Source organism: Somniosus microcephalus, unplaced genomic scaffold (assembly GCF_052327205.1).
Source record: "Somniosus microcephalus isolate GS21.2 unplaced genomic scaffold, FLI_Smic_1.0 unresolved_chr7, whole genome shotgun sequence".
Classification (NCBI taxonomy): Eukaryota; Metazoa; Chordata; class Chondrichthyes; order Squaliformes; family Somniosidae; genus Somniosus; species Somniosus microcephalus.
Genome location: NW_028225185.1, coordinates 24,731,947 through 24,755,141, shown reverse-complemented (window position 1 = coordinate 24,755,141; position 23,195 = coordinate 24,731,947). Strand labels below are relative to the sequence as shown.

The window sequence follows — 23,195 nt, the reverse complement described above, 5'->3', positions numbered from 1 at the left end:
GTGTCCGGGTCTGTGTATTCTGATAGCTGTATGCTGTTTATCTGGGTCTGTGTATTCTGATAGCAGTGTGTCAGGGCCTGTGTTTTCTGATAGCAGTGTGTCAGGGCCTGTGTATTCTGATAGCAGTGTGTCGGGGTCTGTCTATTCTGATAGCTCTGCGTCAGGGTCTGTGTTGTCTGATAGCAGTGTGTCAGGGTCTGTGTGTTCTGATAGCAGTGTGTCTGGGTCTGTGTATTCCGATAGCAGTGTGTCAGGGTCTGTGTGTTCTGATAGCAGTGTGTCAGGGTCTGTGTATTCTGATAGCTGTGTGTCAGGGTCTGTGTGTTCTGATAGCAGTGTGTCAGGGTCTGTGTATTCTGATAGCAGTGTGTCAGGGTCTGTGTATTCTGATAGCAGTGTGTCAGGGTCTGTGTATTCTGATAGCAGTGTGTCAGGGTCTCTGTATACTGATAGCAGTGTGTCAGGGTCTGTGTATTCTGATCGCAGTGTGTCAGGGTCTGTGTATTCTGATAGCAGTGTGTCAGAGTCTGTGTATTCTGATAGCAGTGTGTCAGGTTCTGTGTATTCAGATAGCAGTGTGTCCGGGCCTGTGTATTCTGATAGCAGTGTGTCAGGGTCTGTGTATTCTGATAGCAGTGTGTCCGGGTCTGTGTATTCTGATAGCAGAATGTTAGGGTCTGCGTATTCTGATAGCAGTGTGTCAGGGTCTGTGTATTCTGATAGCAGTGTGTCCGGGTCTGTGTATTCTGATAGCAGTATGTCAGGGTCTCTGTATTCTGATAGCAGTGTGTCAGGGTCTGTGTATTCTGATAGCAGTGTGTCCGGGTCTGTGTATTCTGATAGCAGTGTGTCCGGGTCTCTGTATTCTGATAACAGTATGTCAGGGTCTGTGTATTCTGATAGCAGTGTGTCAGGGTCTGTGTATTCTGATAGCAGTGTGTCCGGGTCTGGGTATTCTGATAGCAGTGTGTCCGGGTCTGTGTATTCTGATAGCAGTGTGTCAGGGTCTCTGTATTCTGATAGCAGTGTGTCAGGGTCTGTGTATTCTGATAGCTGTGTGTTAGGTTCTGTGTATTCTGATAGCAGTGTGTCAGGGTCTGTGTATTCTGATAGCTGTGTGTTAGGGTCTGTGTATTCTGATGGCAGTGTGTTCGGGTCTGTGTATTCTGATAGCAGTGTGTTCGGGTCTGTGTATTCTGATAGCAGTGTGTCAGAGTCTGTGTTTTCTGATAGCAGTGTGTCAGGGTCTGTGTATTCTGATCGCAGTGTGTCCGGGTCTGTGTATTCTGATAGCAGTGTGTCCGGGTCTGTGTATTCTGATAGCAGTGTGTCAGGGTCTGTGTATTCTGATAGCAGTGTGTCAGGGTCTGTGTATTCTGATAGCAGTGTCTCCGGGTCTGTGTATTCTGATAGCAGTGTGTCAGGGTCTGTGTATTCTGATAGCAGTGTGTCCAGGTCTGTGTATTCTGATAGCTGTGTGCTGTTTACCTGGGTCTGTGTATTCTGATAGCAGTGTGTCCGGGTCTGTGTATTCTGATAGCAGTGTGTCAGCGTCTGTGTATTCTGATAGCAGTGTGTCAGGGTCTGTGTATTGTGATAGCTGTGTGTCCGGGTCTGTGTATTCTGATAGCAGTGTGTCAGGGCCTGTGTTTTCTGATAGCAGTGTGTCCGGGTCTGTGTATTCTGATAGCAGTGTGTCAGGGTCTGTGTATTCTGATAGCAGTGTGTCAGGGTCTGTGTATTCTGATAGCAGTGCGTCCGGGTCTGTGTTTTCTGATAGCAGTGTGTCTGGGTCTGTGTATTCTGATAGCTGTGTGTAAGGGTCTGTGTATTCTGATAGCAGTGTGTCAGGGTCTGTTTTTTCTGATAGCTGTGTGTCTGGGTCTGTGTATTCTGATAGCAGTGTGTCCGGGTCTCTGTATTCTGATAGCAGTGTGTCTGGGTCTCTGTATTCTGATAGCAGTGTGTCTGGGTCTCTGTATTTTGATAGCAGTGTGTCCGGGTCTGTGTATTCTGATAGCTGTATGCTGTTTATCTGGGTCTGTGTATTCTGATAGCAGTGTGTCAGGGCCTGTGTTGTCTGATAGCAGTGTGTCACGGTCTGTGTGTTCTGATAGCAGTGTGTCTGGGTCTGTGTATTCCGATAGCAGTGTGTCAGGGTCTGTGTATTCTGATAGCAGGGTGTCCGGCTCTGTGTATTCTGATAGCAGTGTGTCCGGGTCTGTGTATTCTGATAGCAGTGTGTCCGGGTCTGTGTATTCTGATAGCAGTGTGTCAGGGTCTGTGTATTCTGATAGCAATGTGTCAGGGTCTGTGTATTCTGACAGCAGTGTGTCAGGGTCTGTGTATTCTGATCGCAGTGTGTCCAGGTCTGTGTATTCTGATAGCAGTGTGTCAGGGTCTGTGTATTCTGATAGCAATGTGTCAGGGTCTGTGTATTCTGACAGCAGTGTCTCCGGGTCTGTGTATTCTGATAGCAGTGTGTCCGGGTCTGTGTATTCTGATAGTGTGTCAGGGTCTCTGTATTCCGATAGCAGTGTGTCAGGGTCTGTGTATTCTGATCGCAGTGTGTCCGGGTCTGTGTATTCTGATAGCAGTGTGTTCGGGTCTGTGTATTCTGATAGGAGTGTGTCAGAGTCTGTGTTTTCTGATAGCAGTGTGTCAGGGTCTGTGTATTCTGATCGCAGTGTGTCCGGGTCTGTGTATTCTGATAGCCGTGTGTCTGGGTCGGTGTATTCTGATAGCAGTGTGTCTGGGTCTGTGTATTCTGATAGCAGTGTGTCAGGGTCTGTGTATTCAGATAGCAGTGTGTCCGGGTCTGTGTATTCTGATAGCAGTGTGTCCAGGTCTGTGTATTCTGATAGCAGGGTGTCCGGCTCTGTGTATTCTGATAGCAGTGTGTCCGGGTCTGTGTATTCTGATAGCAGTGTGTTCGGGTCTGTGTATTCTGATAGCAGTGTGTCAGGGTCTGTGTTTTCTGATAGCAATGTGTCAGGGTCTGTGTATTCTGACAGCAGTGTGTCAGGGTCTGTGTATTCTGATAGCAGTGTGTCAGGGTCTGGGTATTCTGATAGCAGTGTGTCAGGGTCTGTGTATTCTGATAGCAGTGTGTCCGGGTCTGTGTATTCTGATAGCAGTGTGTCCGGGTCTGTGTATTCTGATAGCAGTGTGTCCGGGTCTGTGTATTCAGATAGCAGTGTGTCCGGGTCTGTGTATTCTGATAGCAGTGTGTCCGGGTCTGTGTATTCTGGTAACAGTGTGTCAGGGTCTGTGTATTCTGATAGCAGTGTGTCAGGGTCTGGGTATTCTGATAGCAGTGTGTCAGGGTCTGTGTATTCTGATAGCAGTGTGTCCGGGTCTGTGTATTCTGATAGCAGTGTGTCAGGGTCTGTGTATTCTGATAGCAGTGTATCAGGGTCTGTGTATTCTGATAGCAGTGTGTCAGGGCCTGTGTATTCTGATAGCAGTGTGTCGGGGTCTGTGTATTCTGATAGCAGTGTGTCCGGGTCTGTGTATTCTGATAGCAGTGTGTCCGGGTCTGTGTATTCTGATAGCAGTGTGTCAGGGTCTGTGTATTCTGATAGCAGTGTGTCCAGGTCTGTGTATTCTGATAGCTGTGTGCTGTTTACCTGGGTCTGTGTATTCTGATAGCAGTGTGTCCGGGTCTGTGTATTCTGATAGCAGTGTGTCAGGGTCTGTGTATTCTGATAGCAGTGTGTCAGGGTCTGTGTATTGTGATAGCTGTGTGTCCGGGTCTGTGTATTCTGATAGCAGTGTGTCAGGGCCTGTGTTTTCTGATAGCAGTGTGTCCGGGTCTGTGTATTCTGATAGCAGTGTGTCAGGGTCTGTGTATTCTGATAGCAGTGTGTCAGGGTCTGTGTATTCTGATAGCAGTGCGTCCGGGTCTGTGTTTTCTGATAGCAGTGTGTCTGGGTCTGTGTATTCTGATAGCTGTGTGTAAGGGTCTGTGTATTCTGATAGCAGTGTGTCAGGGTCTGTTTTTTCTGATAGCTGTGTGTCTGGGTCTGTGTATTCTGATAGCAGTGTGTCCGGGTCTCTGTATTCTGCTGGCAGTGTGTCTCGGTCTCTGTATTCTGATAGCGGTGTGTCTGGGTCTCTGTATTCTGATAGCAGTGTGTCCGGGTCTGTGTATTCTGATAGCTGTATGCTGTTTATCTGGGTCTGTGTATTCTGATAGCAGTGTGTCAGGGCCTGTGTTTTCTGATAGCAGTGTGTCAGGGCCTGTGTATTCTGATAGCAGTGTGTCGGGGTCTGTCTATTCTGATAGCTCTGCGTCAGGGTCTGTGTTGTCTGATAGCAGTGTGTCAGGGTCTGTGTGTTCTGATAGCAGTGTGTCTGGGTCTGTGTATTCCGATAGCAGTGTGTCAGGGTCTGTGTGTTCTGATAGCAGTGTGTCAGGGTCTGTGTATTCTGATAGCTGTGTGTCAGGGTCTGTGTGTTCTGATAGCAGTGTGTCAGGGTCTGTGTATTCTGATAGCAGTGTGTCAGGGTCTGTGTATTCTGATAGCAGTGTGTCAGGGTCTGTGTATTCTGATAGCAGTGTGTCAGGGTCTGTGTATACTGATAGCAGTGTGTCAGGGTCTGTGTATTCTGATCGCAGTGTGTCAGGGTCTGTGTATTCTGATAGCAGTGTGTCAGAGTCTGTGTATTCTGATAGCAGTGTGTCAGGTTCTGTGTATTCAGATAGCAGTGTGTCCGGGCCTGTGTATTCTGATAGCAGTGTGTCAGGGTCTGTGTATTCTGATAGCAGTGTGTCCGGGTCTGTGTATTCTGATAGCAGAATGTTAGGGTCTGCGTATTCTGATAGCAGTGTGTCAGGGTCTGTGTATTCTGATAGCAGTGTGTCCGGGTCTGTGTATTCTGATAGCAGTATGTCAGGGTCTCTGTATTCTGATAGCAGTGTGTCAGGGTCTGTGTATTCTGATAGCAGTGTGTCCGGGTCTGTGTATTCTGATAGCAGTGTGTCCGGGTCTCTGTATTCTGATAACAGTATGTCAGGGTCTGTGTATTCTGATAGCAGTGTGTCAGGGTCTGTGTATTCTGATAGCAGTGTGTCCGGGTCTGGGTATTCTGATAGCAGTGTGTCCGGGTCTGTGTATTCTGATAGCAGTGTGTCAGGGTCTCTGTATTCTGATAGCAGTGTGTCAGGGTCTGTGTATTCTGATAGCTGTGTGTTAGGTTCTGTGTATTCTGATAGCAGTGTGTCAGGGTCTGTGTATTCTGATAGCTGTGTGTTAGGGTCTGTGTATTCTGATGGCAGTGTGTTCGGGTCTGTGTATTCTGATAGCAGTGTGTTCGGGTCTGTGTATTCTGATAGCAGTGTGTCAGAGTCTGTGTTTTCTGATAGCAGTGTGTCAGGGTCTGTGTATTCTGATCGCAGTGTGTCCGGGTCTGTGTATTCTGATAGCAGTGTGTCCGGGTCTGTGTATTCTGATAGCAGTGTGTCAGGGTCTGTGTATTCTGATAGCAGTGTGTCAGGGTCTGTGTATTCTGATAGCAGTGTCTCCGGGTCTGTGTATTCTGATAGCAGTGTGTCCGGGTCTGTGTATTCTGATAGCAGTGTGTCAGGGTCTCTGTATTCCGATAGCAGTGTGTCAGGGTCTGTGTATTCTGATCGCAGTGTGTCCGGGTCTGTGTATTCTGATAGCAGTGTGTTCGGGTCTGTGTATTCTGATAGGAGTGTGTCAGAGTTTGTGTTTTCTGATAGCAGTGTGTCAGGGCCTGTGTTTTCTGATAGCAGTGTGTCCGGGTCTGTGTATTCTGATAGCTCTGCGTCAGGGTCTGTGTTGTCTGATAGCAGTGTGTCAGGGTCTGTGTGTTCTGATAGCAGTGTGTCTGGGTCTGTGTATTCCGATAGCAGTGTGTCAGGGTCTGTGTGTTCTGATAGCAGTGTGTCAGGGGCTGTGTATTCTGATAGCTGTGTGTCAGGGTCTGTGTGTTCTGATAGCAGTGTGTCAGGGTCTGTGTATTCTGATGGCAGTGTGTCAGGGTCTGTGTATTCTGATAGCAGTGTGTCAGGGTCTGTGTATTCTGATAGCAGTGTGTCAGGGTCTGTGTATTCTGATAGCAGTGTGTCAGGGTCTGTGTATTCTGATCGCAGTGTGTCAGGGTCTGTGTATTCTGATAGCAGTGTGTCAGAGTCTGTGTATTCTGATAGCAGTGTGTCAGGTTCTGTGTATTCAGATAGCAGTGTGTCCGGGTCTGTGTATTCTGATAGCAGTGTGTCAGGGTCTGTGTATTCTGATAGCAGTGTGTCCGGGTCTGTGTATTCTGATAGCAGTGTGTCCGGGTCTGTGTATTCTGATAGCAGTGTGTCCGGGCCTGTGTATTCTGATAGCAGTGTGTCAGGGTCTGTGTATTCTGATAGCAGTGTGTCCGGGTCTGTGTATTCTGATAGCAGAATGTTAGGGTCTGCGTATTCTGATAGCAGTGTGTCAGGGTCTGTGTATTCTGATAGCAGTGTGTCAGGGTCTGTGTATTCTGATAGCAGTGTGTCAGGGTCTGTGTATTCTGATAGCAGTGTGTCCGGGTCTGTGTATTCTGATAGCAGTATGTCAGGGTCTCTGTATTCTGATAGCAGTGTGTCAGGGTCTGTGTATTCTGATAGCAGTGTGTCCGGGTCTGTGTATTCTGATTGCAGTGTGTCCGGGTCTCTGTATTCTGATAGCAGTATGTCAGGGTCTGTGTATTCTGATAGCAGTGTGTCAGGGTCTGTGTATTCTGATAGCAGTGTGTCCGGGTCTGGGTATTCTGATAGCAGTGTGTCCGGGTCTGTGTATTCTGATAGCAGTGTGTCAGGGTCTCTGTATTCTGATAGCAGTGTGTCAGGGTCTGTGTATTCTGATAGCTGTGTGTTAGGGTCTGTGTATTCTGATAGCAGTGTGTCAGGGTCTGTGTATTCTGATAGCTGTGTGTTAGGGTCTGTGTATTCTGATGGCAGTGTGTTCGGGTCTGTGTATTCTGATAGCAGTGTGTTCGGGTCTGTGTATTCTGATAGCAGTGTGTCAGAGTCTGTGTTTTCTGATAGCAGTGTGTCAGGGTCTGTGTATTCTGATCGCAGTGTGTCCGGGTCTGTGTATTCTGATAGCAGTGTGTCCGGGTCTGTGTATTCTGATAGCAGTTTGTCAGGGTCTGTGTATTCTGATAGCAGTGTGTCAGGGTCTGTGTATTCTGATAGCAGTGTCTCCGGGTCTGTGTATTCTGATAGCAGTGTGTCCGGGTCTGTGTATTCTGATAGCAGTGTGTCAGGGTCTCTGTATTCCGATAGCAGTGTGTCAGGGTCTGTGTATTCTGATCGCAGTGTGTCCGGGTCTGTGTATTCTGATAGCAGTGTGTTCGGGTCTGTGTATTCTGATAGGAGTGTGTCAGAGTCTGTGTTTTCTGATAGCAGTGTGTCAGGGTCTGTGTATTCTGATCGCAGTGTGTCCGGGTCTGTGTATTCTGATAGCCGTGTGTCTGGGTCGGTGTATTCTGATAGCAGTGTGTCTGGGTCTGTGTATTCTGATAGCAGTGTGTCAGGGTCTGTGTATTCAGATAGCAGTGTGTCCAGGTCTGTGTATTCTGATAGCAGGGTGTCCGGCTCTGTGTATTCTGATAGCAGTGTGTCCGGGTCTGTGTATTCTGATAGCAGTGTGTTCGGGTCTGTGTATTCTGACAGCAGTGTGTCAGGGTCTGTGTATTCTGATAGCAGTGTGTCAGGGTCTGGGTATTCTGATAGCAGTGTGTCAGGGTCTGTGTATTCTGATAGCAGTGTGTCCGGGTCTGCGTATTCTGATAGCAGTGTGTCGGGGTCTGTGTATTCTGAAAGCAGTGTGTCAGGGTCTGTGTATTCTGATAGCAGTGTGTCAGGGTCTGTGTATTCTGATAGCAGTGTGTCAGGGTCTGTGTATTCTGATAGCAGTGTGTCAGGGTCTGTGTATTCTGATAGCAGTGTGTCAGGGTCTGTGTATTCTGATAGCAGTGTGTCAGGGTCTGTGTATTCTGATAGCAGTGTGTCAGAGTCTGTGTATTCTGATAGCAGTGTGTCAGGGTCTGTGTATTCTGATAGCAGTGTGTCAGGGTCTGTGTATTCTGATAGCAGTGTGTCAGGGTCTGTGTATTCTGATAGCAGTGTGTCCGGGTCTCTGTATTCTGATAGCAGTGTGTCAGGGTCTGTGTATTCTGATAGCAGTGTGTCCGGGTCTGTGTATTCTGATAGCAGTGTGTCCGGGTCTGTGTATTTTGATAGCAGTGTGTCCGGGCCTGTGTATTCTGATAGCAGTGTGTCAGGGTCTGTGTATTCTGATAGCAGTGTGTCCGGGTCTGTGTATTCTGATAGCAGAATGTTAGGGTCTGCGTATTTTGATAGCAGTGTGTCAGGGTCTGTGTATTCTGATAGCAGTGTGTCAGGGTCTGTGTATTCTGATAGCTGTGTGTCAGGGTCTGTTTATTCTGATAGCAGTATGTCAGGGTCTGTGTATTCTGATAGCAGTGTGTCAGGGTCTGTGTATTCTGATAGCAGTGTGTCCGGGTCTGTGTATTCTGATAGCAGTGTGTCCGGGTCTGTGTATTCTGATAGCAGTGCGTCAGGGTCTCTGTATTCCGATAGCAGTGTGTCAGGGTCTGTGTATTCTGATAGCAGTGTGTCAGGGTCTGTGTATTCTGATAGCTGTGTGTCAGGGTCTGTGTATTCTGATAGCAGTGTGTCAGGGTCTGTGTATTTTGATAGCAGTGTGTCCGGGTCTGTGTATTCTGATAGCAGTGTGTCCGGGTCTGTGTATTCTGATAGCAGTGTGTCAGGGTCTGTGTATTCTGATAGCAGTGTGTCAGGGTCTGTGTATTCTGATAGCAGTGTGTCAGGGCCTGTGTATTCTGATAGCAGTGTGTCGGGGTCTGTGTATTTTGAAAGAAGTGTGTCGGGGTCTGTGTATTCTGATAGCAGTGTGTCCGGGTCTCTGTATTCTGATAGCTGTGTGCTGTTTACCTGGGTCTGTGTATTCTGATAGCAGTGTGTCCGGGTCTGTGTATTCTGATAGCAGTGTGTCAGGGTCTGTGTATTCTGATAGCAGTGTGTCAGGGTCTGTGTATTGTGATAGCTGTGTGTCCGGGTCTGTGTATTCTGATAGCTGTGTGTCCGGGTCTGTGTATTGTGATAGCTGTGTGTTCGGGTCTGTGTATTCTGATAGCAGTGTGTCAGGGTCTGTGTTTTCTGATAGCAGTGTGTCCGGGTCTGTGTATTCTGATAGCAGTGTGTCAAGGTCTGTGTATTCTGATAGCAGTGTGTCAGGGTCTGTGTATTCTGATAGCAGTGTGTCCGGGTCTGTGTTTTCTGATAGCAGTGTGTCTGGGTCTGTGTATTCTGATAGCTGTGTGTCAGGGCCTGTGTATTCTGATAGCCGTATGCTGTTTATCTGGGTCTGTGTATTCTGATAGCAGTGTGTCAGGGCCTGTGTTTTCTGATAGCAGTGTGTCCGGGTCTGTGTATTCTGATAGCTGTGCGTCAGGGTCTGTGTTTTCTGATAGCAGTGTGTCAGGGTCTGTGTATTCTGATAGCAGTTTGTCAGGGTCTGTGTATTCTGATAGCAGTGTGTCAGGCTCTGTGTTTCCTGATAGCAGTGTGACCGGGTCTGTGTATTCTGATAGCAGTGTGTCCAGGTCTGTGTATTCTGATAGCAGTGTGTCAGGGTCTGTGTTTTCTGATCGCAGTGTGTCAGGGTCTGTGTATTCTGATAGCAGTGTGTCAGGGTCTGTGTATTCTGAAAGCAGTGTGTCTGGGTCTGTGTTTTCTGATAGCAGTGTGTCCGGGTCTGTGTATTCTGATAGCAGTGTGTCCGGGTCTGTGTATTCTGATAGCAGTGTGTCAGGGTCTGTGTTTTCTGATAGCAGTGTGTCCGGGTCTGTGTATTCTGATAGCAGTGCGTCCGGGTCTGTGTATTCTGATAGCAGTGTGTCCGGGTCTGTGTATTCTGACAGCATTGTGTCAGGGTCTGTGTATTCTGATAGCAGTGTGTCAGGGTCTGTGTTTTCTGATAGCTGTGTGTCTGGGTCTGTGTATTCTGACAGCAGTGTGTCCGGGTCTCTGTATTCTGATAGCAGTCTGACAGGATTTGTGTATTCTGATAGCAGTGTGTCAGGGTCTGTGTATTCTGATAGCAGTGTCTCCGGGTCTGTGTATTCTGATAGCAGTGTGTCCGGGTCTGTGTATTCTGATAGCAGTGTGTCAGGGTCTCTGTATTCCGATAGCAGTGTGTCAGGGTCTGTGTATTCTGATCGCAGTGTGTCCGGGTCTGTGTATTCTGATAGCAGGGTGTCCGGCTCTGTGTATTCTGATAGCAGTGTGTCCGGGTCTGTGTATTCTGATAGCAGTGTGTCCGGGTCTGTGTATTCTGATAGCAGTGTGTCAGGGTCTGTGTATTCTGATAGCAATGTGTCAGGGTCTGTGTATTCTGACAGCAGTGTCTCCGGGTCTGTGTATTCTGATAGCAGTGTGTCCGGGTCTGTGTATTCTGATAGCAGTGTGTCAGGGTCTGTGTATTCTGATAGCAATGTGTCAGGGTCTGTGTATTCTGACAGCAGTGTCTCCGGGTCTGTGTATGCTGATAGCAGTGTGTCCGGGTCTGTGTATTCTGATAGGAGTGTGTCAGAGTCTGTGTTTTCTGATAGCAGTGTGTCAGGGTCTGTGTATTCTGATCGCAGTGTGTCCGGGTCTGTGTATTCTGATAGCCGTGTGTCTGGGTCGGTGTATTCTGATAGCAGTGTGTCTGGGTCTGTGTATTCTGATAGCAGTGTGTCAGGGTCTGTGTATTCAGATAGCAGTGTGTCCGGGTCTGTGTATTCTGATAGCAGTGTGTCCAGGTCTGTGTATTCTGATAGCAGGGTGTCCGGCTCTGTGTATTCTGATAGCAGTGTGTCCGGGTCTGTGTATTCTGATAGCAGTGTGTTCCGGTCTGTGTATTCTGACAGCAGTGTGTCAGGGTCTGTGTATTCTGATAGCAGTGTGTCAGGGTCTGGGTATTCTGATAGCAGTGTGTCAGGGTCTGTGTATTCTGATAGCAGTGTGTCCGGGTCTGTGTATTCTGATAGCAGTGTGTCGGGGTCTGTGTATTCTGAAAGCAGTGTGTCAGGGTCTGTGTATTCTGATAGCAGTGTGTCAGGGTCTGTGTATTCTGATAGCAGTGTGTCAGGGTCTGTGTATTCTGATAGCTGTGTGCTGTTTACCTGGGTCTGTGTATTCTGATAGCAGTGTGTCCGGGTCTGTGTATTCTGATAGCAGTGTGTCAGGGTCTGTGTATTCTGATAGCAGTGTGTCAGGGTCTGTGTATTGTGATAGCAGTGTGTTAGGTCTGTGTATTCTGATAGCAGTGTGTCAGGGTCTGTGTATTGTGATAGCTGTGTGTCAGGGTCTGTGTATTCTGATAGCAGTGTGTCAGGGTCTGTGTTTTCTGATAGCAGTGTGTCCGGGTCTGTGTATTCTGATAGCAGTGTGTCCGGGTCTGTGTATTCTGATAGCAGTGTGTCAGGGTCTGTGTATTCTGATAGCAGTGTGTCCACGTCTGTGTATTCTGATAGCAGTGTGTCCGGGTCTGTGTTTTCTGATAGCAGTGTGTCTGGGTCTGTGTATTCTGATAGCTGTGTGTCAGGCTCTGTGTATTCTGATAGCAGTGTGTCAGGGTCTGTGTTTTCTGATAGCTGTGTGTCTGGGTCTGTGTATTCTGATAGCAGTGTGTCCAGGTCTCTGTATTCTGATAGCAGTGTGTCTGGGTCTCTGTATTCTGATAGCAGTGTGTCCGGGTCTGTGTATTCTGATAGCTGTATGCTGTTTATCTGGGTCTGTGTATTCTGATAGCAGTGTGTCAGGGCCTGTGTTTTCTGATAGCAGTGTGTCCGGGTCTGTGTTTTCTGATAGCAGTATGTCAGGGTCTGTGTATTCTGATAGCAGTTTGTCAGGGTCTGTTTATTCTGATAGCAGTGTGTCAGGGTCTGTGTTTTCTGATAGCAGTGTGACCGGGTCTGTGTATTCTGATAGCAGTGTGTCCGGGTCTGTGTATTCTGATAGCAGTGTGTCAGGGTCTGTGTTTTCTGATCGCAGTGTGTCAGGGTCTGTGTATTCTGATAGCAGTGTGTCAGGGTCTGTGTATTCTGATAGCAGTGTGTCTGGGTCTGTGTTTTCTGATAGCAGTGTGTCTGGGTCTGTGTATTCTGATAGCAGTGTGTCCGGGTCTGTGTATTCTGATAGCAGTGTGTCAGGGTCTGTGTTTTCTGATAGCAGTGTGCCCGGGTCTGTGTATTTTGATAGCAGTGTGTCCGGGTCTGTGTATTCTGATAGCAGTGTGTCAGGGTCTGTGTATTCTGATAGCAGTGTGTCAGGGTCTGTGTATTCTGATAGCAGTGTGTCAGGGTCTGTGTATTCTGATAGCAGTGTGTCAGGGTCTGTGTATTCTGACAGCAGTGTGTCAGGGTCTGTGTATTCTGATAGCAGTGTGTCAGGGTCTGTGTATTCTGATAGCAGTGTGTCAGGGTCTGTGTATTCTGATAGCAGTGTGTCAGGGTCTGTGTATTCTGATAGCAGTGTGTCCGGGTCTGTGTATTCTGATATCAGTGTGTCCGGGTCTGTGTATTCTGATCGCAGTGTGACCGGGTCTGTGTATTCTGATATCAGTGTGTCCGGGTCTGTGTATTCTGATAGCAGTGTGTCCGGGTCTGTGTATTCTGATAGCAGTGTGTCCGGGTCTGTGCATTCTGGTAGCAGTGTGTCAGGGTCTGTGTATTCTGATAGCAGTGTGTCCGGGTCTGTGTATTCTGATAGCAGTGTGTCAGGGTCTGTGTATTCTGATAGCAGTGTATCAGGGTCTGTGTATTCTGATAGCAGTGTGTCGGGGTCTGTGTATTCTGATAGCAGTGTGTCGGGGTCTGTGTATTCTGATAGCAGTGTGTCAGGGCCTGTGTATTCTGATAGCAGTGTGTCGGGGTCTGTGTATTCTGATAGCAGTATGTCAGGGTCTGTGTATTCTGATAGCAGCGTGTCCGGGTCTGTGTATTCTGATAGCAGTGTGTCTGGGTCAGTGTATTCTGATAGCAGTGTGTCTGGGTCTGTGTATTCTGATAGCAGTGTGTCCGGGTCTGTGTATTCTGATAGCAGTGTGTCCGGGTCTGTGTATTCTGATAGCAGTGTGTCCGGGTCTGTGTATTCTGATAGCAGTGTGTCTGGGTCAGTGTATTCTGATAGCAGTGTGTCCGGGTCTGTGTATTCTGATAGCAGTGTGTCTGGGTCAGTGTATTCTGATAGCAGTGTGTCGGGGTCTGTGTATTCTGATAGCAGTGTGTCGGGGTCTGTGTATTCTGATAACAGTGTGTCAGGGCCTGTGTATTCTGATAGCAGTGTGTCGGGGTCTGTGTATTCTGATAGCAGTGTGTCGGGGTCTGTGTATTCTGATAGCAGTGTGTCCGGGTCTGTGTATTCTGATAGCTGTGTGCTGTTTACCTGGGTCTGTGTATTCTGATAGCAGTGTGTCCGGGTCTGTGTATTCTGATAGCAGTGTGTCAGGGTCTGTGTATTCTGATAGCAGTGTGTCAGGGTCTGTGTATTGTGATAGCAGTGTGTTAGGGTCTGTGTATTCTGATAGCAGTGTGTCAGGGTCTGTGTTTTCTGATAGCAGTGTGTCCGGGTCTGTGTATTCTGATAGCAGTGTGTCAGGGTCTGTGTATTCTGATAGCAGTGTGTCCACGTCTGTGTATTCTGATAGCAGTGTGTCCGGGTCTGTGTTTTCTGATAGCAGTGTGTCTGGGTCTGTGTATTCTGATAGCTGTGTGTCAGGCTCTGTGCATTCTGATAGCAGTGTGTCAGGGTCTGTGTTTTCTGATAGCTGTGTGTCTGGGTCTGTGTATTCTGATAGCAGTGTGTCCAGGTCTGTGTATTCTGATAGCAGTCTGTCTGGGTCTCTGTATTCTGATAGCAGTGTGTCCGGGTCTGTGTATTCTGATAGCAGTGTGTCCGGGTCTGTGTATTCTGATAGCTGTGTGTCCGGGTCTGTGTATTCTGATAGCAGTGTGTCTGGGTCAGTGTATTCTGATAGCAGTGTGTCCGGGTCTGTGTATTCTGATAGCAGTGTGTCTGGGTCAGTGTATTCTGATAGCAGTGTGTCGGGGTCTGTGTATTCTGATAGCAGTGTGTCAGGGCCTGTGTATTCTGATAGCAGTGTGTCGGGGTCTGTGTATTCTGATAGCAGTGTGTCCGGGTCTGTGTATTCTGATAGCTGTGTGCTGTTTACCTGGGTCTGTGTATTCTGATAGCAGTGTGTCCGGGTCTGTGTATTCTGATAGCAGTGTGTCAGGGTCTGTGTATTCTGATAGCAGTGTGTCAGGGTCTGTGTATTGTGATAGCAGTGTGTTAGGGTCTGTGTATTCTGATAGCAGTGTGTCAGGGTCTGTGTATTGTGATAGCTGTGTGTCCGGGTCTGTGTATTCTGATAGCAGTGTGTCAGGGTCTGTGTTTTCTGATAGCAGTGTGTCCGGGTCTGTGTATTCTGATAGCAGTGTGTCAGGGTCTGTGTATTCTGATAGCAGTGTGTCCACGTCTGTGTATTCTGATAGCAGTGTGTCCGGGTCTGTGTTTTCTGATAGCAGTGTGTCTGGGTCTGTGTATTCTGATAGCTGTGTGTCAGGCTCTGTGTATTCTGATAGCAGTGTGTCAGGGTCTGTGTTTTCTGATAGCTGTGTGTCTGGGTCTGTGTATTCTGATAGCAGTGTGTCCAGGTCTGTGTATTCTGATAGCAGTGTGTCTGGGTCTCTGTATTCTGATAGCAGTGTGTCCGGGTCTGTGTATTCTGATAGCTGTATGCTGTTTATCTGGGTCTGTGTATTCTGATAGCAGTGTGTCAGGGCCTGTGTTTTCTGATAGCAGTGTGTCCGGGTCTGTGTTTTCTGATAGCAGTGTGTCAGGGTCTGTGTATTCTGATAGCAGTTTGTCAGGGTCTGTGTATTCTGATAGCAGTGTGTCAGGGTCTGTGTTTTCTGATAGCAGTGTGACCGGGTCTGTGTATTCTGATAGCAGTGTGTCCGAGTCTGTGTATTCTGATAGCAGTGTGTCAGGGTCTGTGTTTTCTGATCGCAGTGTGTCAGGGTCTCTGTATTCTGATAGCAGTGTGTCAGGGTCTGTGTATTCTGATAGCAGTGTGTCAGGGTCTGTGTATTCTGATAGCAGTGTGTCTGGGTCTGTGTTTTCTGATAGCAGTGTGTCCGGGTCTGTGTATTCTGATAGCAGTGTGTCCGGGTCTGTGTATTCTGATAGCAGTGTGTCAGGGTCTGTGTTTTCTGATAGCAGTGTGTCCGGGTCTGTGTATTTTGATAGCAGTGTGTCCGGGTCTGTGTATTCTGATAGCAGTGTGTCCGGGTCTGTGTATTCTGACAGCAGTGTGTCAGGGTCTGTGTATTCTGATAGCAGTGTGTCAGGGTCTGTGTATTCTGATAGCAGTGTGTCAGGGTCTGTGTATTCTGACAGCAGTGTGTTCGGGTCTGTGTATTCTGATAGCAATGTGTCAGGGTCTGTGTATTCTGATAGCAGTGTGTCAGGGTCTGTGTATTCTGATAGCAGTGTGTCCGGGTCTGTGTATTCTGATAGCAGTGTGTCCGGGTCTGTGTATTCTGATAGCAGTGTGTCCGGGTCTGTGTTTTCTGATAGCAGTGTGTCAGGGTCTGTGTATTCTGATAGCAGTGTGTCAGGTCTGTGTATTCTGATAGCAGTGTGTCAGGGTCTGTGTATTCTGATAGCAGTGTGTCAGGGTCTGTGTATTCTGACAGCAGTGTGTCCGAGTCTGTGTATTCTGATAGCAGTGTGTCCGGGTCTGTGTATTCTGATAGCAGTGTGTCAGGGTCTGTGTATTGTGATAGCAGTGTGTCAGGGTCTGTGTATTCTGATAGCAGTGTGTCAGGGTCTGTGTATTCTGATAGCAGTATGTCAGGGTCTGTGTATTCTGATAGCAGTGTGTCCGGGTCTGTGTATTCTGATAGCAGTGTGTCAGGGTCTGTGTATTGTGATAGCAGTGTGTCAGTGTCTGTGTATTCTGATAGCAGTGTGTCCGGGTCTGTATATTCTGATAGCAGTGTGTCCGGGTCTGTGTATTCTGATAGCAGTGTGTCAGGGTCTGTGTATTCTGATAGCAGTGTGTCAAGGTCTGTGTATTCTGATAGCTGTGTGCTGTGTGTCCGGGTCTCTGCTTTAAATTATTGACAATCTTTCTTGTTTTGTTACAGATATTTTCTGACTTTGAGTACGCACGGAGACGAAAGGTCACTCATTATGTAAGCACAGGTATGAGTCATAGGCCTTGAAATTCAGTTGGTTGCGCCAGCCGGTAACGCCATAAGAGGGGTATATTTCCAGCGCTAGGCACTTAGCGCCCGGGCGCAGACCGATCTGTGCGAACGCCCAAATTCAGTTGACATTTAGCGCCGGCGCAAAGTGTTTGCGCCCGCTCAGCTGCGCGTGCAGCTTATGACGTCATCTCGTCGTGCAACGCTGTTTGTGCGCCCCAAACCGGAAATTCAGTGGCGCCCGCCCAATGTGGGCGTGGCGCTGCTAAGAACTGTGAAGTGGAACGCAACAGAGGCCCTGTGGGCCTCGGGGAGCGCTAATTAAAGGGCACTTACACTGACCTATAAAGCCCAGCCATTTTGCTGCAATGACTTTACTGCTTTGGATTTCTGGACAGAGACCAAGGGACAGAGCTAACTGATTTGGGACAACATAGGAGAGGTATTTTTGGCTTCTGGCCAGTGCTTTGACATTTGATTTCACTGTTTTCAACTTTATTATGGGGGCTGTATGGGGGTCCAACCCTCAGTTGCAGCATTATGTGCGAAGGGCTCGCAGACGCTGTGAGAGAGGGCCAGCCATGCCTAGACGCAGAGGGGCCATCAGGCGTCGGCAACATAGGCCTTACCCACTCAGGCAATACCGGCAGCAGGTGTCCTATCTCACCATGACTGCGGCGCATTGTGTTAAGAGGCTGCGCTTCAGAAGGGAGGTGGTTGCAGAGATCTGCCAGCTGCTTCACAGAGATCTGTGTCCACAGCTGATGTGCAGGACGTCTCTCTCGGTGGAAGTGAAGGTCACGGTGGCTCTGAACTTTTATGCAAGCGGCTCCTTCCAAGCCGCTGCTGGGGACATAGCGAACATCTCCCAGTTCACCGCGCATCGCTGCATCCGGCAGGTCACCGATGCACTTTTCGCGAGGAGACACCAATTCATCTCCTTCCCCATGACCCGACAGAGGCAGGAGCAGCGTACAGTCGGATTTGCCAGGATCGCGCGCTTCCCCATGGTGCAGGGCGCCATTGACTGCACGCATGTGGCTATGCGGGCACCTATCCACAATGCCGAGGATTACCGCAACCGGAAGGGCTACCATTCCCTAAATGTACAGCTGGTGTGTGACCACAGGCAGCGCACCCTAGCTGTCAATGCCCGCTTCCCAGGAAGCAGCCACGATGCATTTATCCTGCGCCAGACTACTGTGGCTGACATGTTCGAGGCACAGCCTCCACCAAGGGGATGGCTTATCGGGGACAAGGGCTACCCTTTGTGTACATGGCTCATGACCCCGCTCCGCGCGCCCAGGACCCCAGCGGAGGAGGCATACAACGAAAGCCATCAAGCCACAAGGAACATCATAGAGCAAACGATAGGCGTCCTCAAGCAACGGTTCCGCTGCCTGGATCGTTCCGGCGGATCTCTACAGTATTCGCCGGATAGAGTCTCCCAGTTCGTCGTCGTGTGCTGCATGCTGCACAACCTGGCTATCCGCAGGACTCAGGCACTGCCACCTGACATTGCACCACCACCTCAGGAGGACGAGCAGGAGGACCATGAGGAGGAGGAGGAGGAGGAGGAGTACCAGCCCAGGAGGGAGCCACAAGGTCCAAGGGCCGTCCGCCGGGGGCTTATTGATCGACACTTCTAGGCCCCCCTGTCAGGGAATGGGCTGTGGCAATGAACGCACCTGAAGGCAGCCGCACCGCAAGCCCTCAGCCGGTTAACACAACAACCACTTGAAACCTGAGACGTGGACATGCTGAATAAATAAAAAGCTTTATTTCACAAACTCAGGGCCCTTCCCACATGAAACAGAAAAACAGACAAGACCCCCAAAAAACAGTCAAAAACATCTGTCACTCCCAAAACCTGGGGAGGACTAACAAAACTTACCCATCCAAATGGCCTTCATCATCGGCCTTACAAAAATAAGCCCCCCCCTCCACAACACAAACACCCCCATAAAAACAAAAAATGCCTTGATCCTCGGCCTTACCAAAATAATGCCCCCCGAGAACACAAGCCCCCCAATATAAAAAAAACCGCTCTCACCACACTCTAATGGGTGTGCCGAGAGGGCGAGTCCTTAGACAGGCTTCTCTGGCCCCTGGCCGACCTGCTGCTCCGCCTCAACCTGGGCCCTGCGGGTGTGGCAAGGCTGGGGGAAGGCTCATGAGGGCCACAATGCGTGTCGGCAGATGCCCTTGGGGGTCGGCCTAGACGAGGCCCGGCCCGGGAGGGGCCGGCTGCTGACTGCTGCAGCTGTGGCTGGCCAGCATCAGTCTCAGCAGCAGCTCATCGCACCTTGGCTGGGGGAGTGGCAGTGTCGGCTGCACCAATGGGGGCAAGCTGGCTGATGGCAGGCGCGCGCTGCTCGCCAGAGACACTGGCACTCGGCCGGGCTGGCAGTGCAGCAAGCGCAGCAATCTGGTGGAGGCCAGACCGCTGTGCTGCAGCAGGGCGGCGGGTGCCCTGGCGATGCTTCCGCGCCACAGCGAGTGTGGCAGAAGTGAGTGCCCGAACTGCCCTGGTATGTGCCCGCATCAGCTGTGCCAGTGTCTGGACGGCACCACTCATCTCGCGAGTCGCGTCCTGGGCTGCCGCGAGTTGCTGGACACCCCTGTCGTGCGCTGCCGCGAGTTGTTCGACCCCCCTGGCCTGTGATTCCCCGAAAGCGACCACACTATGAGCCAGGGACTCAATGGCCTGAGGCATCTGTTGCACAACCCCCATGAACTCCTGGTGGCGCCGCTCAGACGCCACCGACATCTCATCGAGGAGGCGCACCTCCTGGGCGAGGACCGTCTCCGGACTGGAGGGCAGACTCTCCCTCTGGGGAGAAGGCCGCCAAGCTGGCCGACCCTTCCCGCGTGCCTCGAGCCCACTGGGCCCAGGATCTGCCCTCCCCTGCAACACCTCCCCCCTCTGGGGAGAAGGCCGGCGTGCTGCCGGACCCTTCCCGCGTGCCTCGAGCCCACTGGGCCCAGGATCTGCCCTCCCCTGCAACACTTCCCCCTGGCTCTCCTGCAGGCCAGACGTCTCCCCTCCATTGCCATCCCCTGGCGCGGATGAGGGTTCCCCCGATGTGCCGCCTTCCTCCTGGTCCTCGTCGTCCTCCTCCTCCAAGGGCCTGGCACTCTGAGCTTCAGGGACCACCTCCTCCTCACCAGCTGAAAGCAGGAAGGCACAAGAGTAGCTTTAGAGTGAGGACAGGGCATCAGCGAGGGAGGCCTGAGTGGTGGCATTATGCGCATTTGTCGGTCAGTGCGAAAGGATGTAGATCTGAAGCGCAAGGGCAACGACAAAGGTCCAACCGGTCATGTCCTTACCAGTGGGTCCCAGTACAGGGTCCGCATCTCCGATTGCAACAGGGCCAGTCACCCGGGCACGCATGAGTCGAGCCACGCTCTCCTCCAGCTCACTGAGCGCCTGGTACTGGGGACGGCCTCCCCCGGTGGCAGACTGGCTCCTCAAATTCCACGCCAGCTTGGCCTGCAAGAGAAAGGACGGCTTCTAAGTACAGTGTGGTGCCCTGTTGTTGTGTGCACTGCCTCCCATGGTCGAATAGCTTGGCCAGTGTGGTGCCCTGTTGTTGTGTGCACTGCCTCCCATGGTCGAATAGCTTGGCCAGTGTGGTGCCCTGTTGCTGTGTGCACTGCCTCCCATGGTCGAATAGCTTGGCCAGTGTGGTGCCCTGTTGCTGTGTGCACTGCCTCCCATGGTCGAATAGCTTGGCCAGTGTGGTGCCCTGTTGCTGTGTGCACTGCCTCCCATGGTCGAATAGCTTGGCCAGTGTGGTGCCCTGTTGCTGTGTGCACTGCCTCCCATGGTCGAATATCTTGGCCAGTGTGGTGCCCTGTTGCTGTGTGCACTGCCTCCCATGGTCGAATATCTTGGCCAGTGTGTTAAGTGCAGAAAGTGCTATTGATGATCATGCCAGTGCCATAGCTGCGGGAGGAGGGCTGCCCATTAGGCCTTTGAGGTCCCTTTGCCCATAATGTGAGGTGCACATGCAAGGATGAGGAGGACACTGGAAAGGGTACTCACCTTCACCATCCGAGTGAGGTCGTTGTACTTCTTGCGGCATTGGTCCGCACTCCTGGGGACATCGCTGGTGGATGACACCCTGTGGGCGATTTTCCTCCAGGCTTTCCTGTACTGGCTCCTGGGAGCCTTCTTGCCACTGTCCGGGCTCAAGATCTCTCTTTTGTCCTCCACACCATTAATGAGCACCCTCAGAGCATGCTCTGAGAAGCGCTGCGCTCGTTCACGGGCCCTCTCCATGGCTCCAGGCGCTATTTTGGCCCACCAGCAGTGTTGAGGCCTAGCTGCAGGGCTCCAGCATGCAGGGCGTGGCAGCAGTCAAAGTCGACCCTTCCCCCTTTAAGAGCTGGCCGGCATCAGGGTGTCTGCTGTCAATCAAAACATGACCGCACCTGCGCTGCGCCCGGCCTCGGCGTTATCAGGCCACATCGCCGGCTTAGCGCCTGAAGAGAGCATTGCAACGCCAGTTTCAGCGCTCGGCCAAACTCTTGGCCAACTCTACTGAATTTCGGCAATGTGGCCTACACTTTCCGGCGGGCGCTAACTTTAGCGAACGCCCGACTTTAGCGCCCCAAAAGTGTCCAGACTGAATTTCTAGGCCATAGAGTCATAACGCCACAGAAGGAGGCCATTCGGCCCATCGAGTCCGCGCTGGCTCTCTCTAGAGCAGTCCAGACAGTCCCTTTCCCCCGCTCTATCCCCATAGCCCTGCAAGTTTATTTTCCTCAAATGCGTATGCAGTCTCCCCTTGAAAACATTGAGTGTCTCCACTTCCACCACTTCCGTCGGCAGCAAGTTCCAGGTCCTCACCACTCGCTGCGTAAGAAAGTTTTTCTTCACATCCCCGCCTGTATATTTTGCCAAAACCTTAAACCTGTTTACCATCAACTAGTGGGAACAGCCTTTCCCTGTCATAATCTTGTACACCTCTATCAAATCACCCCTCAACCTCCTTTGCTCTAGTGAAAACAAATGTGGGATTGGGGATCACACTTTGCCACTTGTTCTGTAGGAGTTGGGCGCTGTACTGATTATTCACACTGGGTGTGAGTGGTTCTGGCAGTGTTGAGTCTGACTGTTGCATGTCTACTTGTGATGGAGGTTTTGGGCACTGTACTGATTATTCACACTGGGTGTGAGGGGTTCTGGCAGTGTTGAGTCTGGCTGTTGCATGTCTACTTGTGATGGAGGTGTTGGACGCTGTACTGATGATTCACACTGGGTGTGAGGGGTTCTGGCAGTGTTGAGTCTGATTGTTGCATGTCTACTTGTGATGGAGGTGTTGGGCGCTGTACTGATTATTCACACTGGGTGCGAAGGGTTCTGGCAGTGTTGAGTCTGGCTGTTGCATGTCTACTTGTGATGGAGGTGTTGGGCGCTGTACTGATGATTCACACTGGGTGTGAGGGGTTCTGGCAGTGTTGAGTCTGACTGTTGCATGTCTACTTGTGATGGAGGTGTTGGACGCTGTACTGATGATTCACACTGGGTGTGAGGGGTTCTGGCAGTGTTGAGTCTGATTGTTGCATGTCTACTTGTGATGGAGGTGTTGGGCGCTGTACTGATTATTCACACTGGGTGCGAAGGGTTCTGGCAGTGTTGAGTCTGGCTGTTGCATGTCTACTTGTGATGGAGGTGTTGGGCGCTGTACTGATGATTCACACTGGGTGTGAGGGGTTCTGGCAGTGTTGAGTCTGACTGTTGCATGTCTACTTGTGATGGAGGTGTTGGGCGCTGTACTGATGATTCACACTGGGTGTGAGGGGTTCTGGCAGTGTTGAGTCTGATTGTTGCATGTCTACTTGTGATGGAGGTGTTGGGCGCTGTACTGATGATTCACACTGGGTGTGAGGTGTTCTGGCAGTGTTGAGTCTGACTGTTGCATGTCTACTTGTGATGGAGGTGTTGGGCGCTGTACTGATGATTCACACTGGGTGTGAGGGGTTCTGGCAGTGTTGAGTCTGACTGTTGCATGTCTACTTGTGATGGAGGTGTTGCGTGCTGTACTGATTATTCACACTGGGTGCGAAGGGTTCTGGCTGTGTTGAGTCTGGCTGTTGCATGTCTACTTGTGATGGAGGTGTTTATCGCAGTTTCTGTGCCTCTGCTCACAGCACTGTTAATATTTCAGTAACGACAATTTACAGAAGCTGCTCGAATGATTGAATCCATCGGAAGACGTGTCCCTTGATGGCCCAATCCTTTGCGGATTAACTTGGTTTTGTTCCACAGGTTATGTTGACACATTGCCCGTGATGTGGATAATAATCAGCGTGGTGATATTCATCACCATTACTGCCGGCATTTTCATCGCAAGACGAGTCAAGAGGAAAAGTGAGAGGGTGCAAGGTAATGATAACCTGAGCACGGAGTGAAGATTCTGCCTTGATTGAGGGGAGAGCGGGGTGTGCAATCCTGAGTGAGTGTGTACTGGAGTACACTGCACGTGTATATATCTCTGTCTGTGCACTGAATGTGTATATATCTGTGTGTGTAGACACGAGTACACTGAATGTGTATATATCTGTGTGTGTAGACACGAGTACACCAAATGTGTATATATCTGTGTGGGTAGACACGAGTACACTGAATGTGTATATATCTGTGTGTGTAGACACGAGTACACTGAATGTGTATATATCTGTGTGTGTAGACACGAGTACACTGAATGTGTATATATCTGTGTGTGTAGACACGAGTGCACGGAATGTGTATATATCTGTGTGTGCAGACACGAGTACACTGAATGTGTATATATCTGCGTGTGTAGACACGAGTACACTGAATGTGTATATATCTGCGTGTGTAGACACGAGTACACTGAATGTGTATATATCTGCGT

At 50.1% G+C, this 23,195-nt stretch overlaps 1 protein-coding gene across 1 annotated transcript in view; it reads left to right on the top strand.

Moving 5' to 3' along the window:
* Positions 1-23,195, top strand: part of LOC147086634 (interleukin-17 receptor D) — a 99,412-nt gene that overhangs the window by 50,654 nt on the left and 25,563 nt on the right. Inside the window, exons 9-10 of the mRNA XM_085978290.1 lie at positions 16,249-16,306; positions 22,586-22,702. Of these exons, the coding sequence (XP_085834416.1) occupies positions 16,249-16,306; positions 22,586-22,702 (175 nt within the window). The remainder of the gene's footprint in view (positions 1-16,248; positions 16,307-22,585; positions 22,703-23,195) is intronic.